Genomic DNA, 22021 nt, shown 5'->3' with positions numbered 1-22021 from the left:
GGTGTGTGTCAAAGAGCGTATATCTATGCTTTTCGGCACAAGCAAATGTGTGCTTGTTAACAAATACATTTTTCAGACGCCATTAAGTCACAAATACAGCAGGGTTGGGAATAGATTTGTTTTAGTTTAAGGTTTGCTGTCTTATTTCCCAACAGCCGCTGTTCACGCTTAATGGAAGTGAAGAAAGGTCAACAACTGTATCTGATAAGGTCAGGGGGGATTTGATGTCACTGTGACACAAAGGGCAGCGTTCAAAGCAGCGTCTGTCGTGTTTAATGTGATGTTACATTTAAAAAAATTTTTGCAAGAGCCTCTGTATTGAAGAGGGCAATTACTTGTCCCCAGTGCAAAGTCCCAATTCTTTTGATGAAGTACAGTATCTCTGGGACTATAAGGAACACCTAAAAACCCCATTTTTGCCAGACATTTGAAAGTGTGCCTTATAGCTCAGTGCAATTTATTTACTGACTAGTGCCCAATACAGCTATTTCAGTATTCTACCATATTTGCATGATATTGAATGCAACCGGAATCGAACACTACTATGGTTCGACTCCTGTTGCATTCAATGTTTAGTGATTTTGGTGCATTAAAATATGCTAAAGTAGCTCTTACTCTTACTCATTTTAATATACCTATACTACAGTGAGCTGTATGTATGGAAAATAAATGACACATATTTTTAGATGACAACTATTTTTGGGTAATGTGCTTTATAATCTGGTGCGCCTTATAGACCTTTTAATTGCCTACGTTAAGCGTGACATTTTTGGTTCCACTCTCGGATTATTTTTGCTCATTTTTAGTATCGCTTTTGTTCTATGGAACAGTATTAAACTATCGGTATAGAAAAACTTAAAAAACAGGTCAAAAACATAAAACCCTCAAATTACAGCAAAATTATTAACTAACATTAATAAACAGCATTACTTCCTGGCTTGGTTATTAAAATACTTTAGCCTGTCAATTTAAGCAACAGGATTAGTCACGCTTTTAAAAAAACGAAAAAGAAAAAACATGAAATTGATGCCAGGAAACTGTCTCAAAATATTTGCGACGGTGTGGCTTAAGGTTTTTTGATTAAGAAAAGTATGCCTTGCCTCTAAAAAGGTTGGGAAACACTGCACTAGAACAGTGAGGTACCCCGCTGTGGCAGGGCACCCATTGCGACAACTGGAATATCAAATCTGCAAGCCATTCTACATGAAGTGGAAAAATTGCAGGCCCTATTAAATCCTTGAAAACAAAAAAATTCAAGGATCTTCAATAATGTCAAGCATCTGTACGAACCCTGCAAATATAATGTCAGCTGCAACAAAGAACGAAAGGCATCTCATCTCATCTCATCTCATCTCATCAGCCGTACCGCTTATCCTCATTAGGGTCGCGGGGGGGCTGGAGCCCATCCCAGCCATCTCCGGGCAGTGGGCAGGGGACACCCTGAACTGGTTGCCAGCCAATCGCAGGGCACACAGGGAAAGACAACTCATTCGCTCATTCACACCTATGGACAATTTGGACCGGCCATTTCACCTGAAATGCACGGGGAGAACATACAAACTCCGCACAGGAAGTCTGGAGCTGGATTTGATCCCACGACAGGTTCCCATGACATGAACTGTGCCACACAAGCGCTAACACATTTGTTTTAATGAAAAACTGGTTTACGTGAAAGATCTCTCCTGCACCAAAAAAATAAAAATAAGGACAGCAATGTCTCTAATCTCCAGTATTTCCTTACAAACAAGTTTTGGAAAGGCATATAGACACAAATTCTCCTTTTACAGGAAGACTCTCATCAGCAAGAGTGTGAAGACGAGCAGCTTATTTTATTTCATTTACAAACAGCTTCAAATAAAATATTAACGTTTCACATGATTTAGTAACCTGCAAGCTTGGTCCCCATTAGTGATATTTGATGGCAACCGTATAAACCAATTGTGCTTATTTGTTGATAAGCAGAATAATGCAAGTACAACAAAATTAAAGGGCTTCACCTTTCGGTGTAAAAAAGTAATCTAGAGAGCCGCTGGCTAGCCGCACACTAGCATCGGTTATTCTCGATTAAAGCCAGGTCTCCATCATGATTAAAATACTAACGGCTCAAATATAGCAATTACCCACAAGTTGTAGCTCCAAATCATCCATTTTATGGGTAATGGATCTGGCATTGGTACGATATAGGCTCTGCACGGTTGGTTTGTGAGGGTTGTTTCGTAGCTTAGTCGTAGCAGTAGGCCAAACCTGCAGCCTCGCTATCACCATATCTACTGACGTTGCCTCAGTCTCTTCCCGGACCCGATATCAATTCACGGAACACCCGCTGGTGATCACCATTTCTTTGCTCTTCTGACTTCCGTCAGTCTGAATTAATTGATACATTTATATTCAATGCAACCAGCCACTAAAAGCTAGCTGTTACCATACAGTTTTAATGGACAGATTGACTTGAGCGTCCGCACCGCTGTTTGACTAAGCGCATATCCCGGCCTATCACAGTTGCGTACACCCAACACGCACGCGCGCACGCACGCGCACGCGCACACGCACACGCACACGCACACACACACACACACACACACACACACACACACACACACACACAACCTCATTAGAACATTTGCTGTGTGCTGTCTGCTAAAAACATACGTTGATTTCAATGACAATAAACACAATTAAATTAAAATCCTTGCACCTGTGAACCAGCAATAACCGAAGCGCACAGTGGGGAGGGATTATTGTCAATATCATGGCAAAATGTAGATGACATTTTCAGATGGAATTATTTTAATAAAAAATAAGCTGCTGGTGGGGGACACAGGAAAACCCGGTGAGCAGAGAGCAGCATTCTAAGATGTTGTTCAGGAAAAAAAAGGACATTTTTCTTTCATAGTTGTTTCTTCTCTTGTGCTTTGCAGCATAATTATTTATGTCACAGATCATTTGCCCTGCACAGCAGCTGCAGTTAAGCCAACAGTGACTAATGGTTTCTGTAGGCCTGAATCACATTGTCAGGGAGTGAAGAATTGTGGCGTTCAGGCCTTCAGTAGAAACAATTCACTCGCCTGTCAGAAGTATATGGTGTCGAAAGTTATTGACCCCTTGCCACCCACTGCGACCCTAAACTCCAAACACACACCCACTGGTTACACTTTGTGTCATATGCCTGGTTTTGGGTGTAACAGAATACATGTAAAAGCATTATATAATTAGGATACCTAAACAATGTACCGTAAATTCCGGACTATAAGCCGCTACTTTTTTCCCAAACTTTCAACCCTGCGTCTTATTCAGTGATGCGGCCAATTTATGTAATTTTTCTAACGGCCGCCAGCGGCGCTTGAGTACAAAGGTAAGATTTAGACTGCAACTTCTTAACTTGTGCACAGATTAAATTAGCCTAGACATATTCTCATCATGCAAATTGCAAAAAGAAAGGCACATGATGCAGCTTTCTAGCTAAACGCAATCGAGCAGTCCGAAAAAAAAAGGAAACAGAGCTACCGCACGTAAACATTACTTTGCGAGCGTGACGTAAGCGTGTTTTTGATAAAAGGGAGAGCGTGGGACGATGTCTATATGACAAAGTCTCTTTCCCATACTGAAGGAAGACGACTGTGATGACGTCAGTTGTAAGGTGGAAGATGAGGGCCATTTACCGTGCTTACTAAGAGCACGGTATGTTTTTTTAACAGAGCAGTTTACTGTGTTGCGAGCGTGTTGATAGTAGCGTTTTGCTACCCTTCACAGGCATGGTTTGGGATTAAAGTTTGAATATTATTATTAAAGCTTTGAAAACTCTCTCGGTCTTTCTTTGTAAATATGTGTAACCATGTATAATATGTATTTGCAACTGTATATTTTTGTAATGTATTTATTTTAGAAACTTATTCTGATATGTTTTGAACGAGCAAATGAGAAAGAAGGGGCGGGGCAAACACGAGCTGACGGGAAGTGGAGTAAAGGTGAGACGTGTTTGTGGACGCGGCCGACAATAGTGGATATATATTTTTCCCACCCTTACCTTTGGAAATATACACTTTTTTCCTTGGATTACTTTCAACGGGCACTTGGACTCTGCAGGTCTGCATTAAATCTTAAATTCCCGGTAACATTTTCCGTTTAATTTGTAGGCTGTTTTTTTGGACTGTATCGGGTGTGGGTTAATTTCGTGTTTGTATTGCGTATCTTAAATGTGGGCGCATGCGGCTAATATACAGGTGCAGCTTGTGTATGTGCAAAATCGGTTTTCCTCCCGACATGTGGTGGGTGCGGCTTATAATCGGGTGTGCTCTATAGTCCGGAATTTACGGTAATTTTATTCTGTTACAGTTCCAGAAAAAAAACACGTAATCAAAATACAGGTACATTTGTTTTGAATATGTCAAAAACCAGAACCGGATCAGGACCCAAACGCGTGACGTTCTCATAAAAGCCTTTTATTTTATGGGAAATTGGGAGTCATGCACGTTAGGCAGCGGTCTGGCGTGGAAAGACAGGAAGCCAGATACTGACGAGATTGATTCCAATTGCCCAAGTTGATATCGGACAGATGGGGTCGATACAGGACGGACGGACAGGATTTATAATGAAACAGGATATCAAAATAAACAGGACAAACAAGACGGGAACGAAAACTGGAGAGAATAATGAACAGGACAAAAATAGACGAGAACCAAACTGGAAATCAATATTAAACAGGACAAGCATAAACAGGGACAATACCGGACTGGAAATACCAACAGGAAAACAGGACCGAGTCAGAACCCACGTCTTGCGGGGCACAGGTTCGTTGAGGGACTGACCATGTAAGAGAGAGCGCACTGAGCTTAAAAAGACGGAAAGCCAATCTGTTAATGAGATGCAGCTGGCGCCACATGGGCGGGGCCAATTGGGCACCATGGCAACCGTGACAAAATAAGGATGACATTTTATTTAGAAGTATATTTACATATACTGTACATGATGCACCGATAGACTTATTTTGTCCGTCATCATTTCAATCACTGACACTCGAGAGACGGAGAGAGATGGGGCAAACGATTAGTAGTAATGGTTGTATCTTTTGCGCATATCGTACGATCATCATCAAAACTTATAGAACATTTTGTAAGGAAGAATGGGCATTTTTTTTCTGAAATCAGTTTTCAAGATTTGCAAAACATATAGTGACATACCCAAAAAGACTTGTGGCTGTGATCGCAGCTGAATATTTTTCCAACCCTATTTTTTAATTTTGTAATCAAATATAAATAGGTTTCTAAACATGATTGTATCTCACATCTTGTTGATTCTTAGTCAATAATTTGAGTTTTTTATATCCATAAGTTGTAAGCCTGAAAAGTGGCCATATGTCACAGAGTTTTTGTGGGGCCATTGCTTTAGCAAGGCACTGCATCCTTTGCAAGCATGATGGAATTTAAATATCCTTGTTGAATGAAAGAACGCACAAATGGGAGCTGACCTTTGACGTGGCGTGCTGAAAAGGAACAGATACTCTGAAAGCTATCTGCGATGCTCCAGCTGACATTTAGGAGTCCAAAAACTTGGGGGTAAATGCCATTTACGCTCGACCTTCTTCAATAGCAGGCTTTGATGATAATTTTTACTTCCCCAGATTTGTGTGTCGCACTCTCTTGAATCCTTTCTGATTTACTTTTACTTACTAATTAGGTCTCCTCTCATCTTTATGTGTTTTGATGTTCACTCCCAAACATTTCAAATCCTGAAAAACTGAAGTTTTTTTCTTCAAGGATTAAGTGATAGTCAAATCTAAAGCTTGAAGCCTCCTCAGCAACTGAGTGAAATTTAGAAGTGTGGCTCATAAATTGGGCTCTCTGTGAGGTCTTTTTTTATCTATAATGGAATTCTGAAAGCAGTGCTGGACATGAGCAGAAATACTTATTGAGTTTGCAGAAAACATTAAAATAATATTCTGCAAAAATGAACAATACACAAAAATGTGACAGAACGATGAATATGTGAAAATGTTTACCTGTATTACGCACATGACTTTTTTACCTAAAAAAGTAAAGGTTTGGGTGCGCGTTATACAACAGGTAGTATATTACTGTGTTTCTGCAATGGTTGATCAGTTAAAAATCGCCAATCACAATCGCAAAACATTGGATACAAGGAAAATCGAACCCGGAAGCAGCAGTGAGAGCTCCAAATCCTAGCCCTAGACCACCTGTGATATAGAAGACGTACACAAAAGCATCAGATTTTAACATATCACAATACATTTATTTTTTCATGGTACCAGAAGCGAATGTTAGTGGATGGAGAGAAAAAAAGTCGTCCTGTAAGATAAAAAATAAACACCAAATATCATGACGAGCTGTTTGGTGTACAATGCCGTAAAACAAAATTTGCCCCCTTCCTGGTTTGTATTTTTTGAATATTTATCGCTCACAAAAGGTCTCAGATCCTTAAACCAATTTGAATATCACACAGACAAAACCCAAAGAAAAACAAAATCCAGTTTTGAAATGATTCCATTTATATCTGGCCCTATGTGAAAAAGTTTTGCCCCCTTCACCAAATAGCCAGTCGGGCCAACTTTGGTTGCCATAACAGAAATAAAACGTTTACATCTATGCTGTGAAGAAATTTTGGCCCACTCTTTGCGAAATTATTTAAAATCTGCCATATTGGAGGGAATTGTAGTATGAACTGCGCGTTTAAGGTCACATCACAACATTCCAATTGGATTTAAATTAAGACTTCGACTTGCCCACTCAAGAATATTCATTTTGTTTTGTTAGCCATTCAGAGGTGGACATGCTGGTGAATTTCCTTTGAAAGCAGGCGTTTTTGCAAAGAAACTCTCCAATGGGCGGTAATGCACCAGAGAGATTGATGCCAATCGCAGTCAAAGAAAAAGAACTTTCCAATGGATGCCGTTTTTGGCCAGTGTATTTCAAATAGTGGAGTCTGTAAAACTCTGACCCTTAGTGAGGCCTGCAGTTCCTTGGATGTTTATCAAGGTTATTTTGTATCCTCCTGGTTGAGTAGTCGTCACACTCTTGGAGTCTTCATTGTTGGTTGACCTCTCCTGGAAGTTTTGCCAGCATTCCCCACTTCTCCATATGTGAATAATGGCTACTATTTTCACATAGGGACAGAGAGGCCTGGGTTTTATTGTAATGAATAAATTTTGTAATAAATAGAATACATATTTCAAAACTGCATTTTGTATTATTTGGGATTATTTTTGTGTGATATTAGAATTAGTTTGATGATCTGAAACCTTTGTAAGTGGTATATACAAAAAAAAACACAGAATTCAGGAAGGGGGCGAATACTTTTTCATGGCAATGTACTGTATCTGAATGGATCTGACTCTGAAGTACATTAAATAGATGCATTGTAAATGTTACGCCTGTATTGTGTTCATGGCTTATGTTTTCAAAAGATTATTTTAATTATGGATGCACATATTCAATAATCTCTGTCTCTTGCAATGTTTTGCGCTGAGAAACAGTAAAACAAAATTTTATACCGATTTTTAATTAAAAAATGAGGGTGCATATTATACATGAGTTTGTGTTACACACGAATAAATACGATACATATTTTCCATAGTCAGCAATGTTCCTCTTATGTTTGCGTTTATTTTATTAAATTAGAAATAGGTGACTACTAATAGCATATACTGATAGCTGGCCTTATTTAACAGGATTGCCATCTTAGACAATTTTAGGATATGAACGGGTCAAATAACAAAATGAGTCAAAAATGGGCAAATCTTCAACACTTTTTGATTACCGGTACGATGTCGTTCAACCACAGTGCTTCTCAATTACTTTCTGAAATCCTCTCCGGTTCCCTGTTTTTTTCTTCACCCCCTTCTCTCTTTATCTGTCTCTTCATCTGTGTTGAATATTTTTTCATGGGGTCACTTGAGGGTCTACTTTAACGCTCATACTCTGTGTTATGTGCTCTGTGGGGAGGCTGAATGTAAACAAAATACTCTGCCAATGATAGCACCTCTACGCGCTAAAGTAGTGGAGTTGCACCTGAATTAAAAAAAAAAATCCCCATGGTCAAACACACCAGTGCCTCCCTTGACAAAGCCTCAAGCCTCCCTTTTTGAGAACCACTGTGCTTCCTTTAAAAACGTACCTACAGTACCATTTCAAGGTCATCTGAACCGACTAAAGCCCTGTTTCCGTTTGAATTTTTATGTTTTGCTGAATTTTTATTTTTTGCCTTTTTTATAGCACATGATGGGGGTTTGATGACACATCAATGTGTGTGACACTATACATCGACATGCACAGTACCTTGTGTGCAATGAAAATGTCTTGTAGCTGCTGATGTGCATTTTGTGAATTGTAAAAGACTGCATGGCATCTGCTTAGAAGGAACACACGCATGTCATCGCACATTATACACATGTTTACAGGTAGAGGTCATCAGAGAATGCAATATGAATAGTCGTTAATCTTCTCAAACGAATTACACTGTACATTTATTGTGTAAAATGACCAAGTCAAAACAATCTACCCATTGAGAAAACCGCAAAACATCTAAATATATACAATTTTCAATTAACCCTAAAGACTAATTAAAACAAATGAAGATACAGGGGTAGTCTGCATTGGGGAAATAAAATTCCCAATTTGTGTAATTGAATTCCGACAATTCTTACGTATAAGTCTAAATAAATCAAACATGTTTACTTCAAATAAGAAATGTCTAAATAGTGAAAACTGTCAAATGGATTTCATTTATATAGTGCTTTACCAGACGCTAAGGACCTCCAATGCGCGTTACAATACACTTCACATTTCACCCATTCACACACACACTCACACAGGAGTCAGGAATGCAAGGTAACTACCTGCATATCTGAAGCATTAGGGGTTTAGTGTCTCGCTCATGAAAACTTTAAACTTTAACACAGAGGAGCTGGGAATTGGACCTGCAACCTCTTTGATACGAAAACAACTGCTCTACCTCCTGCGATTATGCCGTCAGTCTTTTTCAAGGTCAATGATGTTGCAAAGAAATAATAACCAACACTAATGCTAATATGCTGCATTTAACCGCTAGAGTGCCTTTGTTACATAGCTATAGTCTTTTATTTTACTTTATTCCCTGTTTGGATAATAATGTTCTGCCAATTTGGATATACAGTCCTGGCTTAAGCCACACTGGAATACACACATGCTACAATACATGAAGACAAATACATAATTCAGTTGAGGTAAAGTAGAGAAAAAGGTTTGAGCTGCATGGATGCATGAAAGCCATCAGCAGTCCTTGGCATTAAGGGAACACATCAAAATCAGTTGAAGTCACTACATGAGCAAAAGGAAAAAAAGTGAATTCAGTGCTTCTCCCCGGGGCAGCCACAGTCATTACGGTCGTCGACAAGGACGTGAAATCAAAGGTTAGGTTGGCGAGTCAGATAGCATTACTTAGAAAATAGAGCTGTTAAAAGTAGTGAATTTGCTGAAGCTGTCTCACTCTTTGTCAGCTTTTTGCCCTTCCAATAGCATAAAGTACCATAAAACCCAAACTATAAGGTGCACGTGATTAGAAGCTGCATGCAGAACTTCTGTACAGAATCCAACAAACATTTTACACATACATAAGCTGCACTGGACAAAAAAGTGCAGGTGCCTACATTGTAAGAATAGATTTACAACAACTGTACATAGCAAGAGTTTCCAAATGTCCATTTATCGTACATTACCCTCACTTTCCAAACAGTGCCTTGATGATAGAAGGAACACAAAATATAATTTTGAATTCAAAACCATGCTGAAAACATTTGTGTAGTGTAGCAAGTATTAAGTTAAACATATTACAGTGTTATAATAAAATGTAAACCTTTAATTGATGGTCTGGTATCAAAACCATAGGTTCAACTACCGAAGGGCAGGAACAATATACAATGACGGAGACATATAACAAGACCGAAGACATATAACACACTTTCAGAAATTGCAGTTATGGAAAGAAAAGATCAGTGTACACAAATTCTCTGAGTTATTGAATTAAGAACTACTAAGCGCCAGTGTCCTTTGGTTTAAGTGGTCTAGGTGAGCAATGCCCATAGCTCAATTCATCAGAGAAAAGTTGGTTTGTGGCAAAGCTTGAGTGGGTGGGAGATTTAGTGACAGACTAACGCCTCCTACCACACCAGGGTTCTTAGGAGTGTGACTGAAGGGGCGTACTTACACTTTTTGCCTTATTTTTCAGCTTGCCATCAATAAGGCTGGAGTCTAAGGTTAGACACCTGGCCTACATGGACAAAATAATACTGGATTCCAAATAATTGCAAAGCTACAGCCAATAATATGCTAACATTAGCATAGCAAATATTAATTTGAAACCATCAAGTATATTCTATGTGATGCATTTAATTACCATTTTCATCTCAACTACATGTTAGTATGCCAATTATTCGCATAATTGTTTTATTTCAGAAACAGTATCCATAAACAAAATAGTATTTTAGGTGCACATTTTCGCATTAGCATGGGTTAGCAATTTGGCTGATGCTAATACAAGGAAAATGCCAGTACCAACGAGTCATGCTCACCAGTTCAGTTGGTCACTAGGCATACAAAAAGAACCCCAAGAAAAGCAATGGTTAAATTCTAAAAGATGTGGAAAACAATTCAAGTATCAAGTAAAGTATTACAGTTAGAATACGAGAAGTACTCAAGACTACCCTGCAGTTGCTACTCCTTGATCACACCCACACAACTAAGGAGACTAGAGCCGCTTGTACTGTATAGTGTACAGGGGACTGGTGATTGATTGATTAAAATGCAGGTGTTGTGCCATGAGCCAGGGCACATTCAGGAACTATTGGGAGTGTAGAAAAAACACTTTTGGGCATGGAAAATCCACTATTGTGCATTCTAACGCTTGCTATAGTAGCATAAAACCAGGCTTTCAGTTTATATTCTGTTTTTTTTTTTTTTTTTTTTGTCATTCCATATGTAACAGAGTTGAAATTTGATTGTTTTGAATGTTTTTTTGAATTCTCACAAAATCTGTGTTTTTGTTGTATTACTGTTAATATTCCGGTACTTCATTCAGTTGTTAAGTCATGGGCGTCTGCGACTGTTTTTTTCGTTTGGCACTTTATGGGCTTCAGCGCTTGCCGCAGCTTAAGTGATTTTTGTAAGCATTGAAGGTAAGCTGTGCCCAATATCAGTTGGATAAAAAAATGCATATTTTGCTAGACATTTGAGCTGCTTTCGAAATTATTTTTGTATATAAAGATATATAAGTTGTTCTAAATGATGTGTATTAAAAAAGCACTAAATAAGAAGTTAATACAGCTTGAAATGAAAATGCAACATGTTTTGATGCAAACACGCCACGAGGTGCGGCCTGTTGATTGATGACCCGTTCTTTTGTATCTTCAATATTTTAGATAATTGCAGTCGAGAACAGAGACCCCTGACTTTTGTATTGTTTTATTTACTGAATGCAGGTACGTGGGAAAGTTATGTTCATTGTTATTATCGAAGTTTCATTATTAATGTGCTCGCATGTTGTCTGCTTGCCGTTGCTTAAGTGATTTTTGTAAGCATTGAAGATAATTGCAGTCGAGAACAGAGACCCCTGACTTTTGTATTGTTTTATTTACTGAATGCAGGCAATAAACCAGAGATTGTGAAACCTTGTGTCGTGCATGAACGAGGGTCGCTACACATACATATACTTATGTACCCTGACTGTTGTCCTCCATTCATGTTGATTTGGTACAGTTTTTACAGGCTTTTACTTGTTTGGCTCCTTTCAATTACTTCAATTACAATCAGAAATGAATGAAGGTAGTAAATGAAATATGGCAGCAACATAGCTCTAACAGGGCCTAAATGTTGTGTTGTTAAGAAGGCCAGGTTGAGAATTGTTTTTGTCTTTAGAGTAATATTTGGTGATAGACTTATCCGGTGTGTTCCATTCGTATCATCTATGAATGTTTTCAAGACCCTTGCTAGCCAACATGTAGACATTGTTGTTCGTGATATGCTCAAATTTCCCAACCGGATGATTTTCATATCTTTGTGCCTGCCTTAGCAGGTTCATGGTTATCATAAGTATTAAATAGAACTTTAAAGGATGTTTAGTTTGTATTTCTGGAGGTATTCAGACTTTATACTAACAGCCTAGTTGATTCCAATATTGGCTGCACCATTGTATAAGTCAAAAACCTAATAAAATGTTAGGGCTAACAGTGCTCTTTTTATGGGAAATTGTAACATACAGCGCTCTGTTATACTGCCTGCTCGTGCTGTAGTTAAATGTTGCATAGTGTTTTTTTCTATGTGTCATAGATACATCAGCCAAATTTCACAATACAATATCATAATAGACACTTTAAGATATGTAGGGATAGCAGGGATTTCAAAGCAAGAAAATCACCATATAAATGTTTTTGAGAATGCACTCCATCACTGATAGGTTGAAATACTTATCCAGAAGTGACAGGAATTAATGTGAAGCAGTTTTCAGAAATGCATTTATTAACTCACAGTTTTCAGCGAAGGCAAAAGTATTTTAGTTTATGAAAATACTGTAGATGTCCTTCTTGTGAAGCAGCAAATTAGGCACATTTTAAAAGGAACAAATCAGATTGTCTTTTTATTCCTTACGAAACTTTAGACTATTGGAAGTCCAATACACTTTCACTAGTATACATCGTTGGGAAATTCCCATATCTTACTTTACCAGAAAACTTATCCTTTGAAATAAGCATTGACAAATGAATCAGCCAAGTCCCGAAATTAGGCTTTTGTTCTGCTTCTTCTTCTGATCCATGTTCAGTTTTGTGAATAGCGATTTTTTTTCTCCTCCTCGTCTTTCACTTCCCCTTCACTCGTCTTTTGTTTTCCTTCTCTGGAATCAAATCATGTCTCCATGAGATTTATTCGTTCTAAGTTCTTTCTTTGTTTCCGCTGCTCATCCGCTATTCGCAGCTCGTGCCTGATTTTCTTCCCACTCATTTGCGTGTCTTCTTTATATTCAAACCAATCAGTCACTGAAAGGGATGTTGAACCACTTTTCTCACGCATGTCCAAGTATGTGCATCATTGAAATGTGCTTTGTTATGTTAGTAAACCATGAGTTTATACATGATGAAATGTACATATATACAGTAAATCTACACAGACCAAAGTAACAGCTCTGCTATCTAATAATTAATACAATTGAGCTTTAAATTATTTCTAATTTGTGAGCCTTTTTAAGCATGTATGGTACAGTGCCTAACGAAACTATTTGCCTTCTGAGAATCTCATTTTGCCAAATATCAGGCTTTAAACATAAAGCTCAACAATTGAAAACATTTTCTAAGAATCAACAATTTTGAAGTGGAACCAAATGATTTATTGATTTAATGGAAAACTTCAAAGCAGGAATGGGATCCACGTAGATTTCTTAACATTTATGCATCTCCCACCGCATTATGCGAGCAATGATATCGAAATGTAAAAGGCATAAAACCACTGCAAACCTACCAAGACCTGACAGTCCCTCTAAACGTTCGGCCCAAACAAGGAGAAAACATACCAGAAAAGCAACCAAGAGGCCCATGATCTGCAGGGATACACAGCTGGGGTGGGACAGTCTGCATAATACAACTGTTAGTCATTTTCTGCATGAATCTCCCTTTCATGGAAAAGTGGAAAGAAGAAAACCCTTTATAAAGGAATACAATAAAAAGGCCTGTTTGGCGTTTGCAAAAAGCCACGAAGGGGACACAAATAACACGTGGAACAAGGTGCTTTGTTCAGATGAGATCAAAATGTTACTTTTTGGGCTGAATGCAAAGCGTTACGTTTGGCGTAAGAGTAACAATTAGAGTTGATGGGAAGATGGATGAAGCCAAATACTGCGTGATTATGGTACAACATTTTTGTGAGTTTGCAAGAAACCTGAGAATGGGCCACAGGTTTACCTTCTGACAGGACAACGACCCTAAACTTAAAGCAAATATACAATGGAATGGTTTTAGCTCAATCCTATAGAGCATTTGTATCAAGATCTGAAAAATGCCATGCACATCAAACCTTAGGGGAATTTGAGCAGTTATGACAGGAAGAATGGGCAAATATTTCTCTTTCAAGATGTGAAAAACTTCTAGAGACATACCCAAATAGACTTGTGGCTGTGAACGCAGCGGAAGGTTGTAAAAGTATAAACTCAAAGCAGGCCAACACCTACTTTTAACTTTTTTATTTGTTAGCACAATATGACATATTGGATATATTTGTTTTCTTTTCAATATTGTGTCTCAAATGTTGTAGTTTTTAGAAATAATTTTGAAGCCTGATATATGGCAATATATCAAAACGTTCTTGGGGGCCAATACTTTTGCAAGGGTGCAGAAAATGGTCATTGTGCTAACTTTCAGGCAGCCAGCGTGTAGGGTGAGCACTATTCATAAGCCTAACCGCTCAGGCAAATTCAGTGTTTTACTAACACCGTGTGCACACGGTATAACATGTGGCCCATCTCTGCAAACATGTGGCCCATCTCTGCAAACATGTGCCCTTTTCGTTTATTGTTTTATTTGCCTGGCTTTGGTGATATTCAGTGGATATATTTTAAACTGTAGGTCATTGTAGCTCATTTTTCTCTTGTGCTACTTCCAGTGTGGTACCGCAGGCCACATGAAAAGATGTAGCGGGTCACATTTGGCCTCTTGGCCATGAGTTTGACTCATTTGCCCTATCACCTTGTTTGACAACACAATAATGACATCACACAGTAAGCAGTTTCCTTCATTAGTCATTGGAACACACCTAGGAAATGCATTCGTCAATATCCATCCATTATCTGCACCGCTTATCCTCAGTAGAGTCGCAGGGGTGCTGGAGCCCATCCCAGCTATTTTCGGGCAGTGGGCAGGGGACACCCTCAACTGGTTGCCAGCCTGTCGCAGGGCACACAGGGACAGACAATTCGCTCGCTCATTCACACCTAGGGACAATTTGGACCAGCCAACTAACCTAACATGCATGTTTTTGGAATGTGGGAGGAAACTGGAGTGCCCGGAGGAAACCCACGCAAGCACGGGGAGAACATGCAAACCCCACACAGGAGGTTCGATCTCATGACCTCAGAATTGTGTGGCACACGCGCCAACCACTGCGCCGCCATGCTGCCCCGTCAATATCCATCAAAAACAAAATAAAGTATGTCAAAACTTGTTTTTGTATCATATACATGAGTTTGCTTGCCCAGCCCTTCCCCAGTTTTTTCAGTTACAGCCTCCAAAACCAAAAACATTTCATCAAAGAAGATGAATTGGTTGGTGTTTGTTTCAGATGGGAGACAGATTGGAGGAACAACTTCAAAGAAAATCTAAACAAAGAAAGAAAAAGAACTGAGCCATCCAGTGAATCGCCTAGGAATTGAGAGGCAAACAACTGTGAAGCATCAAATAAGGCGTATTGTTTGGCACTCGCTTTAATTGCAAGCCAGTGAATAGGACAGGAGTGTTTCACCATACAGTATTACCTCGATTATTGTGGTCAATGGGGACCAAAACCATCCGCGAAACATGAGAATCAGCAAGGTAGCAACACCCCTTAATAAAAGCCCCCAAGGGTCAAACTTACCTCGAGATGAACTCATTACCGACTGAGAGCATATGACTGTAACAAAATAACAATTATAATTCTACAAATAAAATCATAGAACATAGAATTGCAGTTGAATGAAGGGTCTTTGCTATCATTATACAAAAGTAACATAAAATTAAAGGGCTTCTTTCAGTGCAATAAAGCAAATTAGAGCGCGACTGGTTCGCTGCACGGTAGCATCGTGTATCGTTAAATTGATCAAGGTCTCTGTGATGATTGAAATACAACCGTCCCAAATGTAGCGGTTTTCCACGAGTTGTCACTTCAGGTCATTCAAGGGGTGGCTTCTTACTTAGCCGTACCATTTTCTGAAAATGTATTTAGATGTTCTGACAATAAATTAGTTAATAATCGATGAATCGTTCAATTATTTGTTTCAGTTAAGCAATGAATCATATTTTAAAGATTTAATTTTGTGTTAGTCAAATACCCAAATAATAAACAGAAATACATACAAATGTATGGTATATACCTGCAAATATGTAAGATCGTTTTGGGTTTTTTTGGGTTTGTTTTATTTTTTTTTAATGAAGTGAAAAAATTTGGGGGACAATGCAAGTACTTTGTCGGATGTCATCATACTGCACATTGAATGTTTTTATACAGCACTTGGAGTTCGGTGTCTGAATAGTGCTATATAAATACATTTGGATTTGGTTTAAGATGACCTCGTGCATCAAAATTTGGTTTCAGAGCGCTCTCTGCCAGACAAAAGTTCTACTTACTACATGTTCCTTGCTTGGATCAAGGGGAAATTCAATGCACTTTTTTATTAGTTGTGACTGAACGTGCCGAGTGACACATGGATTGCACGACACAACAAATCGATGATGAAATAAGTTGCCAACGTTTTTGATAATCAATTTTAATCAATATTGTCGATTTGTTGTTTTTTTCTTAGTTGCTGCACTATGTGTTGTGCTACAACTGTGGTTTTTATAGATATTCCAACCTGGTTCTTTCACAGGTGACACATTTGACTACTATTTGTCAAGGGAATGACAATGTGGGTTTCTTTCTCCTCAGCCTGATGTCATCTAGACGCTACTACTTTGAGATCCTGCACAAGCAGGATGACAAGGGCTCAGATCATGTGGAGGTCGGGGTGAGTGGAAACAAAAACACGTGTTCGTATGTCTATGTTCAGCATCGAGAGACTTTTTGTCATCTCTGCATATGGATAGCCTCGTTGTGCATTTGCTTTACTCTCGGTGACACTTGTTGATGATTGCCATCGAGAAAAACAATCTACACAGATACTTTGGAGTTTGTTTGAGTGTTTTTGTAACATTAGTTTACACTTTAAAGCTCTTTTTACTTTTTCCATCTCATGTCTCGTGGGCCACCTGTGATGTTGTTTTTTGTTTGTATTTTCAATGACTTGTCAAATGAAACCTTCAGAACCCGAGGCAAAGCCTGAGTGAGACTTTGTTTCAAACTGACATTTAAAATATCTTCTCGCTTGCTCCTTATTAGAGTAGGAAGGCACGTAATGATGTAGTTGGAAAGAGATCACTGCTGTGTGTGCTTGGAATTACTGAACTTTCCGGACTATAAGGCACATGTAAACAGCCCAAATTGGCCAGAAATTTCAAAGCACACCTTAAATTCTGCAGAAACGATTTGATAAGATTGGAAATGCATACAATGTTTATAGGTGTGCGTTATTACGCAAAAATCTTTGTATTTGAGCAATGATTAATCAATCAATAATAATCACAGACCCAAATCAGAATTATTCAAACCAACGTTGTGGGTTTTAGGGCAAGGACACTTTACCATAAGTCACCAAGTGGTACAGAGAGCATATGAAAAGGCATTAGAGCTATTTTTACATTGACTTGCATAGTGCACTTTGATAGATTAAACAGTTCCTCCTCTTCTTCACCTTTGCGTCAATAACGCTGGGACAGACAGAAAGAGAAAACAGAAAGTCTTTGTACAAAATACTGTACGTAAATTAAATCACAACACTATTGACGCCCAGGTGAAGAAGTGGCCTATCCGAATGGAACACAAAATGCACTAGCCCAATCAGTGTTACTCGCACCGTGAGTTAAAATAGTGTGATAATGAGTTTTGCTCTAATGCTTTTTCATATCTGTACCTCTTGTCGTTTACTGGTAAAGTGTCTGAGCCTTCACTGCCGACACCTAGGTTCGATTCCCGTTGCAAAAGATGTTTTGAAATTTTTATGAGCCACATTTATCCACTGAGCAATTTTAATCTGTGACATTTATTGAGTGATCTATACCGTTTGTGTATAAAGAGCCCAACAATTCTATATGAGTAAAAACGATAGCGCTTACTGTATTTTTAATTCCATGCACCTTATAGTTCAGCGCACCTTATATATATATATATGACAATATATAATTTTGGGGGGATTCGTCTTTTAGTGCAGAAAATACGGTATATTTTTCTTGAATGCCTCATGAATATTATTTGCATGGTGAACAATATTAGTAGTTTTACTATTCCTTGCACAGTTCAATGTTTCTTTCAAACATCACATTATATAAAATGTTGGCTTTTGCTTTCAGTCTTCTTAGACATCTCTGCAATTCAACATCCTCTGACTGACCTGCCTATTTTCAACTGTGTCCATTTTCACGTTTATTGCTGCTATTTAACCTGCCATTTTAATATATTGATTGATGTTAAGACATCCTGACAGTATGCTTAAGGGTGGTATGCTTTTAGAGGTGTTGACGAGGTGTTGTGGGTTGCATGTGGGATGTTGCACACACACATAGTCAGAGAGGGTTTGCAGAAAAATGTGTGGGTGGTCTGCATTTTTTCTACACCTCTCTCAATGGAGTTACAGGATGCCTTTATTTTCATTGTCGACTATTTTGTCAAATATACTGTAGGCACATCATACAGCACATTAATTCATCTCACCCTGCGTTCAAATATACAATACCTAAATCACAAATACAAATATCTGGTTCATGGATAATGGGTATGGCATTGTTGACTAGCCAGGCTCAGCAGAGGTGGCTTAGGAGAGTTTTTAGCCTGTTGCCTCGCTATTATCTTCTCTTCTGACCCGACTCAGTCGCTTCGCGAACTCTATAATAATCTACGGAGCACCCAGTGGTGATCTCTTGTCACTCCTCTGTCTTTCCTCAGAGTCCGATTTAATTGATGAACTTATTTTCGATGTAATGAGCAGCTCAAAACTCTCTGGCGCCATGCTAGTCAGTTTGTTTTGTGTGGTCACTTGCACGCCCGCCCGATGTTTGACTGGCACCATGCACCACCTCATTACTGTCTTGCACACAGACAGTCATGCCCACCAAACACAAAAAGCCCTCCATAGCAGTTCCTATCAGCACAGAACACAATGCACATTACAAATTACTCCACCTGTTGAGTTAGCTGCATTCTAAATTGGGGCCAACCACGTCCGGCGATCCAACGCCGCAGTAGCCATGGGCGAAGGCCATTCTCGATTCCACCGTCGTAGACATTAGAGGAGAGGGCCTAGAATCAGCTTGGAGTCTTGTTTAACTGTTTTAAGCCAGGTCTTGTTTAACCGGCGGCGTTTCTTCCAGCTGTTTTTCAGACCTGCAGCGGTGGCGGGTCAATGGCTTGAGGAATAAAACGCCCGGTTCTCGACAAAGGGCATGGCCATACCAATGTAGTCACCTTATGAGTCAAGTCAAGTCAAGTCATGTTTATTTGTATAGCCCTTAATCACAAGGAGTCTCAAATGGGGTGCACAGACCACAGATTATTGCGAAATACCGACTATTATTACAACAGCCCTTGATCGAACACCTACATGAGGGCAAGAAAAAACTCAAAAACGTCAACGTGAGGAAAATTTAAAAACCATGAGAAGGGACCGCACAATAGGTAGTCCCCCTTCGAAAGGATGACCAGGCTGCAACGGATGTTGCAACAACAAACAATGCACGGATATTGTCAACATGAAATATAGGTCATTCATAAGCTATTGAATAAAAATGTGTTTAAGCCTAGATTTAAACAGTTCCACTGAGGTTGCAGATCGACTATGGGGATGGTTTGGGAAAGAAAAATGTCTTACAGAATGTGTGGACCATAGTGTTGAATATCAAATGCTGCCATCAACCCCAAAGACACTAATGATCCATTACCTTAAGTTTGCGGTGATCAGAGACCCGCATAAGCCATGTTTCACAACTATACAGGTGGATGGTGCGTACAAGGTTTTGATCGATTATGATTTTCATTCTCAAAGTTCAGGTTACGAAGCTACTCCCAGAACGACGTCAATTTGTAAGTAGATGTACTACTATATGTGTATATTGTCTCTCTGTGCACCCAAGAAAGAGGGTAAGGTGTTTAGTTATCACCACCATCTTTCATAGGCAGTCAGGTAGGTTACCTTAGATGTAAAAAAAAATGCCAAAAGAACCTGACTCAGCACTTTTAGTTTTGTTTACCCGGCATTACACGTGTACTAGAATGACAATGGAGTAGATCTGAATCTGAATCTGAAAAAGGCATTCCACTGTCCCTAGTGAGAATGACAATGAATATCAACACCATCTTTAAAGGCAGTCAGAGAGGTTACCCTAAATGTGGGAAAAAAAAACTGTCTCAGCATTTTTGGTTTTGCTGACTCAGCAGCTATCCTAGAGAGACTCTCTCAGACCAGAACAAGTTTGGCCAGGATCACCATCTTCAAAAACAATCAGGTGTGTTACTATAGTGGTAAAAAAACAGCCAACAACAAAAACTCATTGCGCAGTTTTCCCAGAAAAGCATTCTAATTGTTCCATGCCTGATCAACATTCAATTCCAACACATCGTCTTGTAAACATGGTTAACCTGTAAGCCCCAAAACATTTGATTCAGCACGTTTTTTGTTTTTTTTTAACTCAGTATTTTTTCGTCTCCATTTGGACTTGGTTTTACTCTTTGGGTTTTCTATTCTCATGTGCCAATGATCCTGCCAAAAAGGGTTTCTAGTCTCAACGCAGGCAATGCTCTAATGTTGCACAGCCATTGTAGTTCTTAATCTCATAATAAAAAGCTCTAAAAAATCAGTAACAATACAAATATTTTTTAAGATAACAAAACAAAATAATTAAAATGAAAATGAGCACAGAAGAATAACAGAAGAATAATGATTACTAAGCTTATTTTACTACATTTTTCTAACGTCTTACTTGGTAATGGATGAGCTGAGGTTGCCAGGACACAGAAGGCTATGTGCTGCCTCCTATTCTTTGTTTTGTTGGTTTAAATTGCTGTTAATTTTAGAGAACTGCTTTCTTCCTGTCTGAGAAACACGCTGACCTAATTGAAAGTGTCGACTGTTATCAGCATAAAACTAAGCAACGGTCATTAAATGGTGCCACAGAGAGAAAGACATGGAAAATGAAGAAAGTCATGGCTTAATTAGTGGTGGCAGCAAAGGTGTAGGATTTAAATTCAGGCCTTTAGTGTCCCTCTTTTATCGTTCCTGCCAGTACATTGTCTACCAATTAATACACATGCATAGTGGGTGAACATTCATTTACTCCTTGAAAACACACACACCTCACATCTAAGACATTGTGAGAACATTCAGTGACATAATGCAATAATTGCAATCCGTTCCAAGACCAGCAAAAGTACAGTATAATATTTTCTTGATGCATCATATAAGAGCAGTAAAATTATATTACCGCACAATAAACATAAAACCAGAGGCACATATTGTAAAAAAAACAAAGACTAAATGAAACAAATAAAAATATTCATTTACCTTTTTGACTTGTGTTTATTGAAAAACAATGACGTCTGCTTTTGCCAGCTTTTGCCAATTTGTCGAAAATATGCAAGGCTTGTCAACACTTTTTTCGTGTGATACCTTTCTACAATTTCTGAAACTTGGTGGAGATTTGCTAAAATTTCATTAATTTAGGCTGATTGAATAATGGCTGCGTCCTCTCGCCGTCTCGCCAAATTCTCTTGAAAATGAAATCGGGGTTGCTCTACAGTTGGCAAAATACATTTGGTCGGATCCCTTAACCACTAGGGTTACCATTTCCTGTGGTCTGTCTTGGACAAGTACAGCGTGGTGGTGGCGATCCATCTCCAAACCAACATATGTTTCCACCTGGTCTTGAACCATTGATCTTTTGTATGTAAGGCAATTGGGCTAACCAATGCACATCAAAATCATGGCAAAATAGACAAATATAGAATATAATAGATATACAAATACAGAGTATTTGCCTCTAATATAAAGTATTCACACTTCAGATAAAAAACACACCACACAACTGGTTTACTGCACTAATTTACCAGCTCAGTAGCCTAGATGGTAAGGCGCCCGCTTTGAGACTGGGAGGTTCGGGTTCGCGCCCCGGCCGAGTCATTCCTAAGACTTAAAAAGTGGTCGGCGGCGCCCTCTG

The 22021-nt window shown here is 38.9% G+C and overlaps 1 protein-coding gene across 1 annotated transcript in view; it reads left to right on the top strand.

Annotated features, from left to right (window-relative positions):
- Positions 1 to 22021, top strand: part of b4galnt4a (beta-1,4-N-acetyl-galactosaminyltransferase 4a) — a 216720-nt gene that overhangs the window by 158257 nt on the left and 36442 nt on the right. The window contains exon 8 of the mRNA XM_088340891.1: positions 16650 to 16728. Within this exon, the coding sequence (XP_088197017.1) occupies positions 16650 to 16728 (79 nt within the window). The remainder of the gene's footprint in view (positions 1 to 16649; positions 16729 to 22021) is intronic.

The sequence above is a fragment of the Urocampus carinirostris genome, chromosome 7, assembly GCF_059441175.1.
Source record: "Urocampus carinirostris isolate Australia breed hairy pipefish chromosome 7, RoL_Ucar_1.0, whole genome shotgun sequence".
In the NCBI taxonomy this organism is placed as follows: Eukaryota; Metazoa; Chordata; class Actinopteri; order Syngnathiformes; family Syngnathidae; genus Urocampus; species Urocampus carinirostris.
Note: the sequence above shows the minus strand (reverse complement) of the source record. Positions and strands in the feature narration are given on the sequence as shown.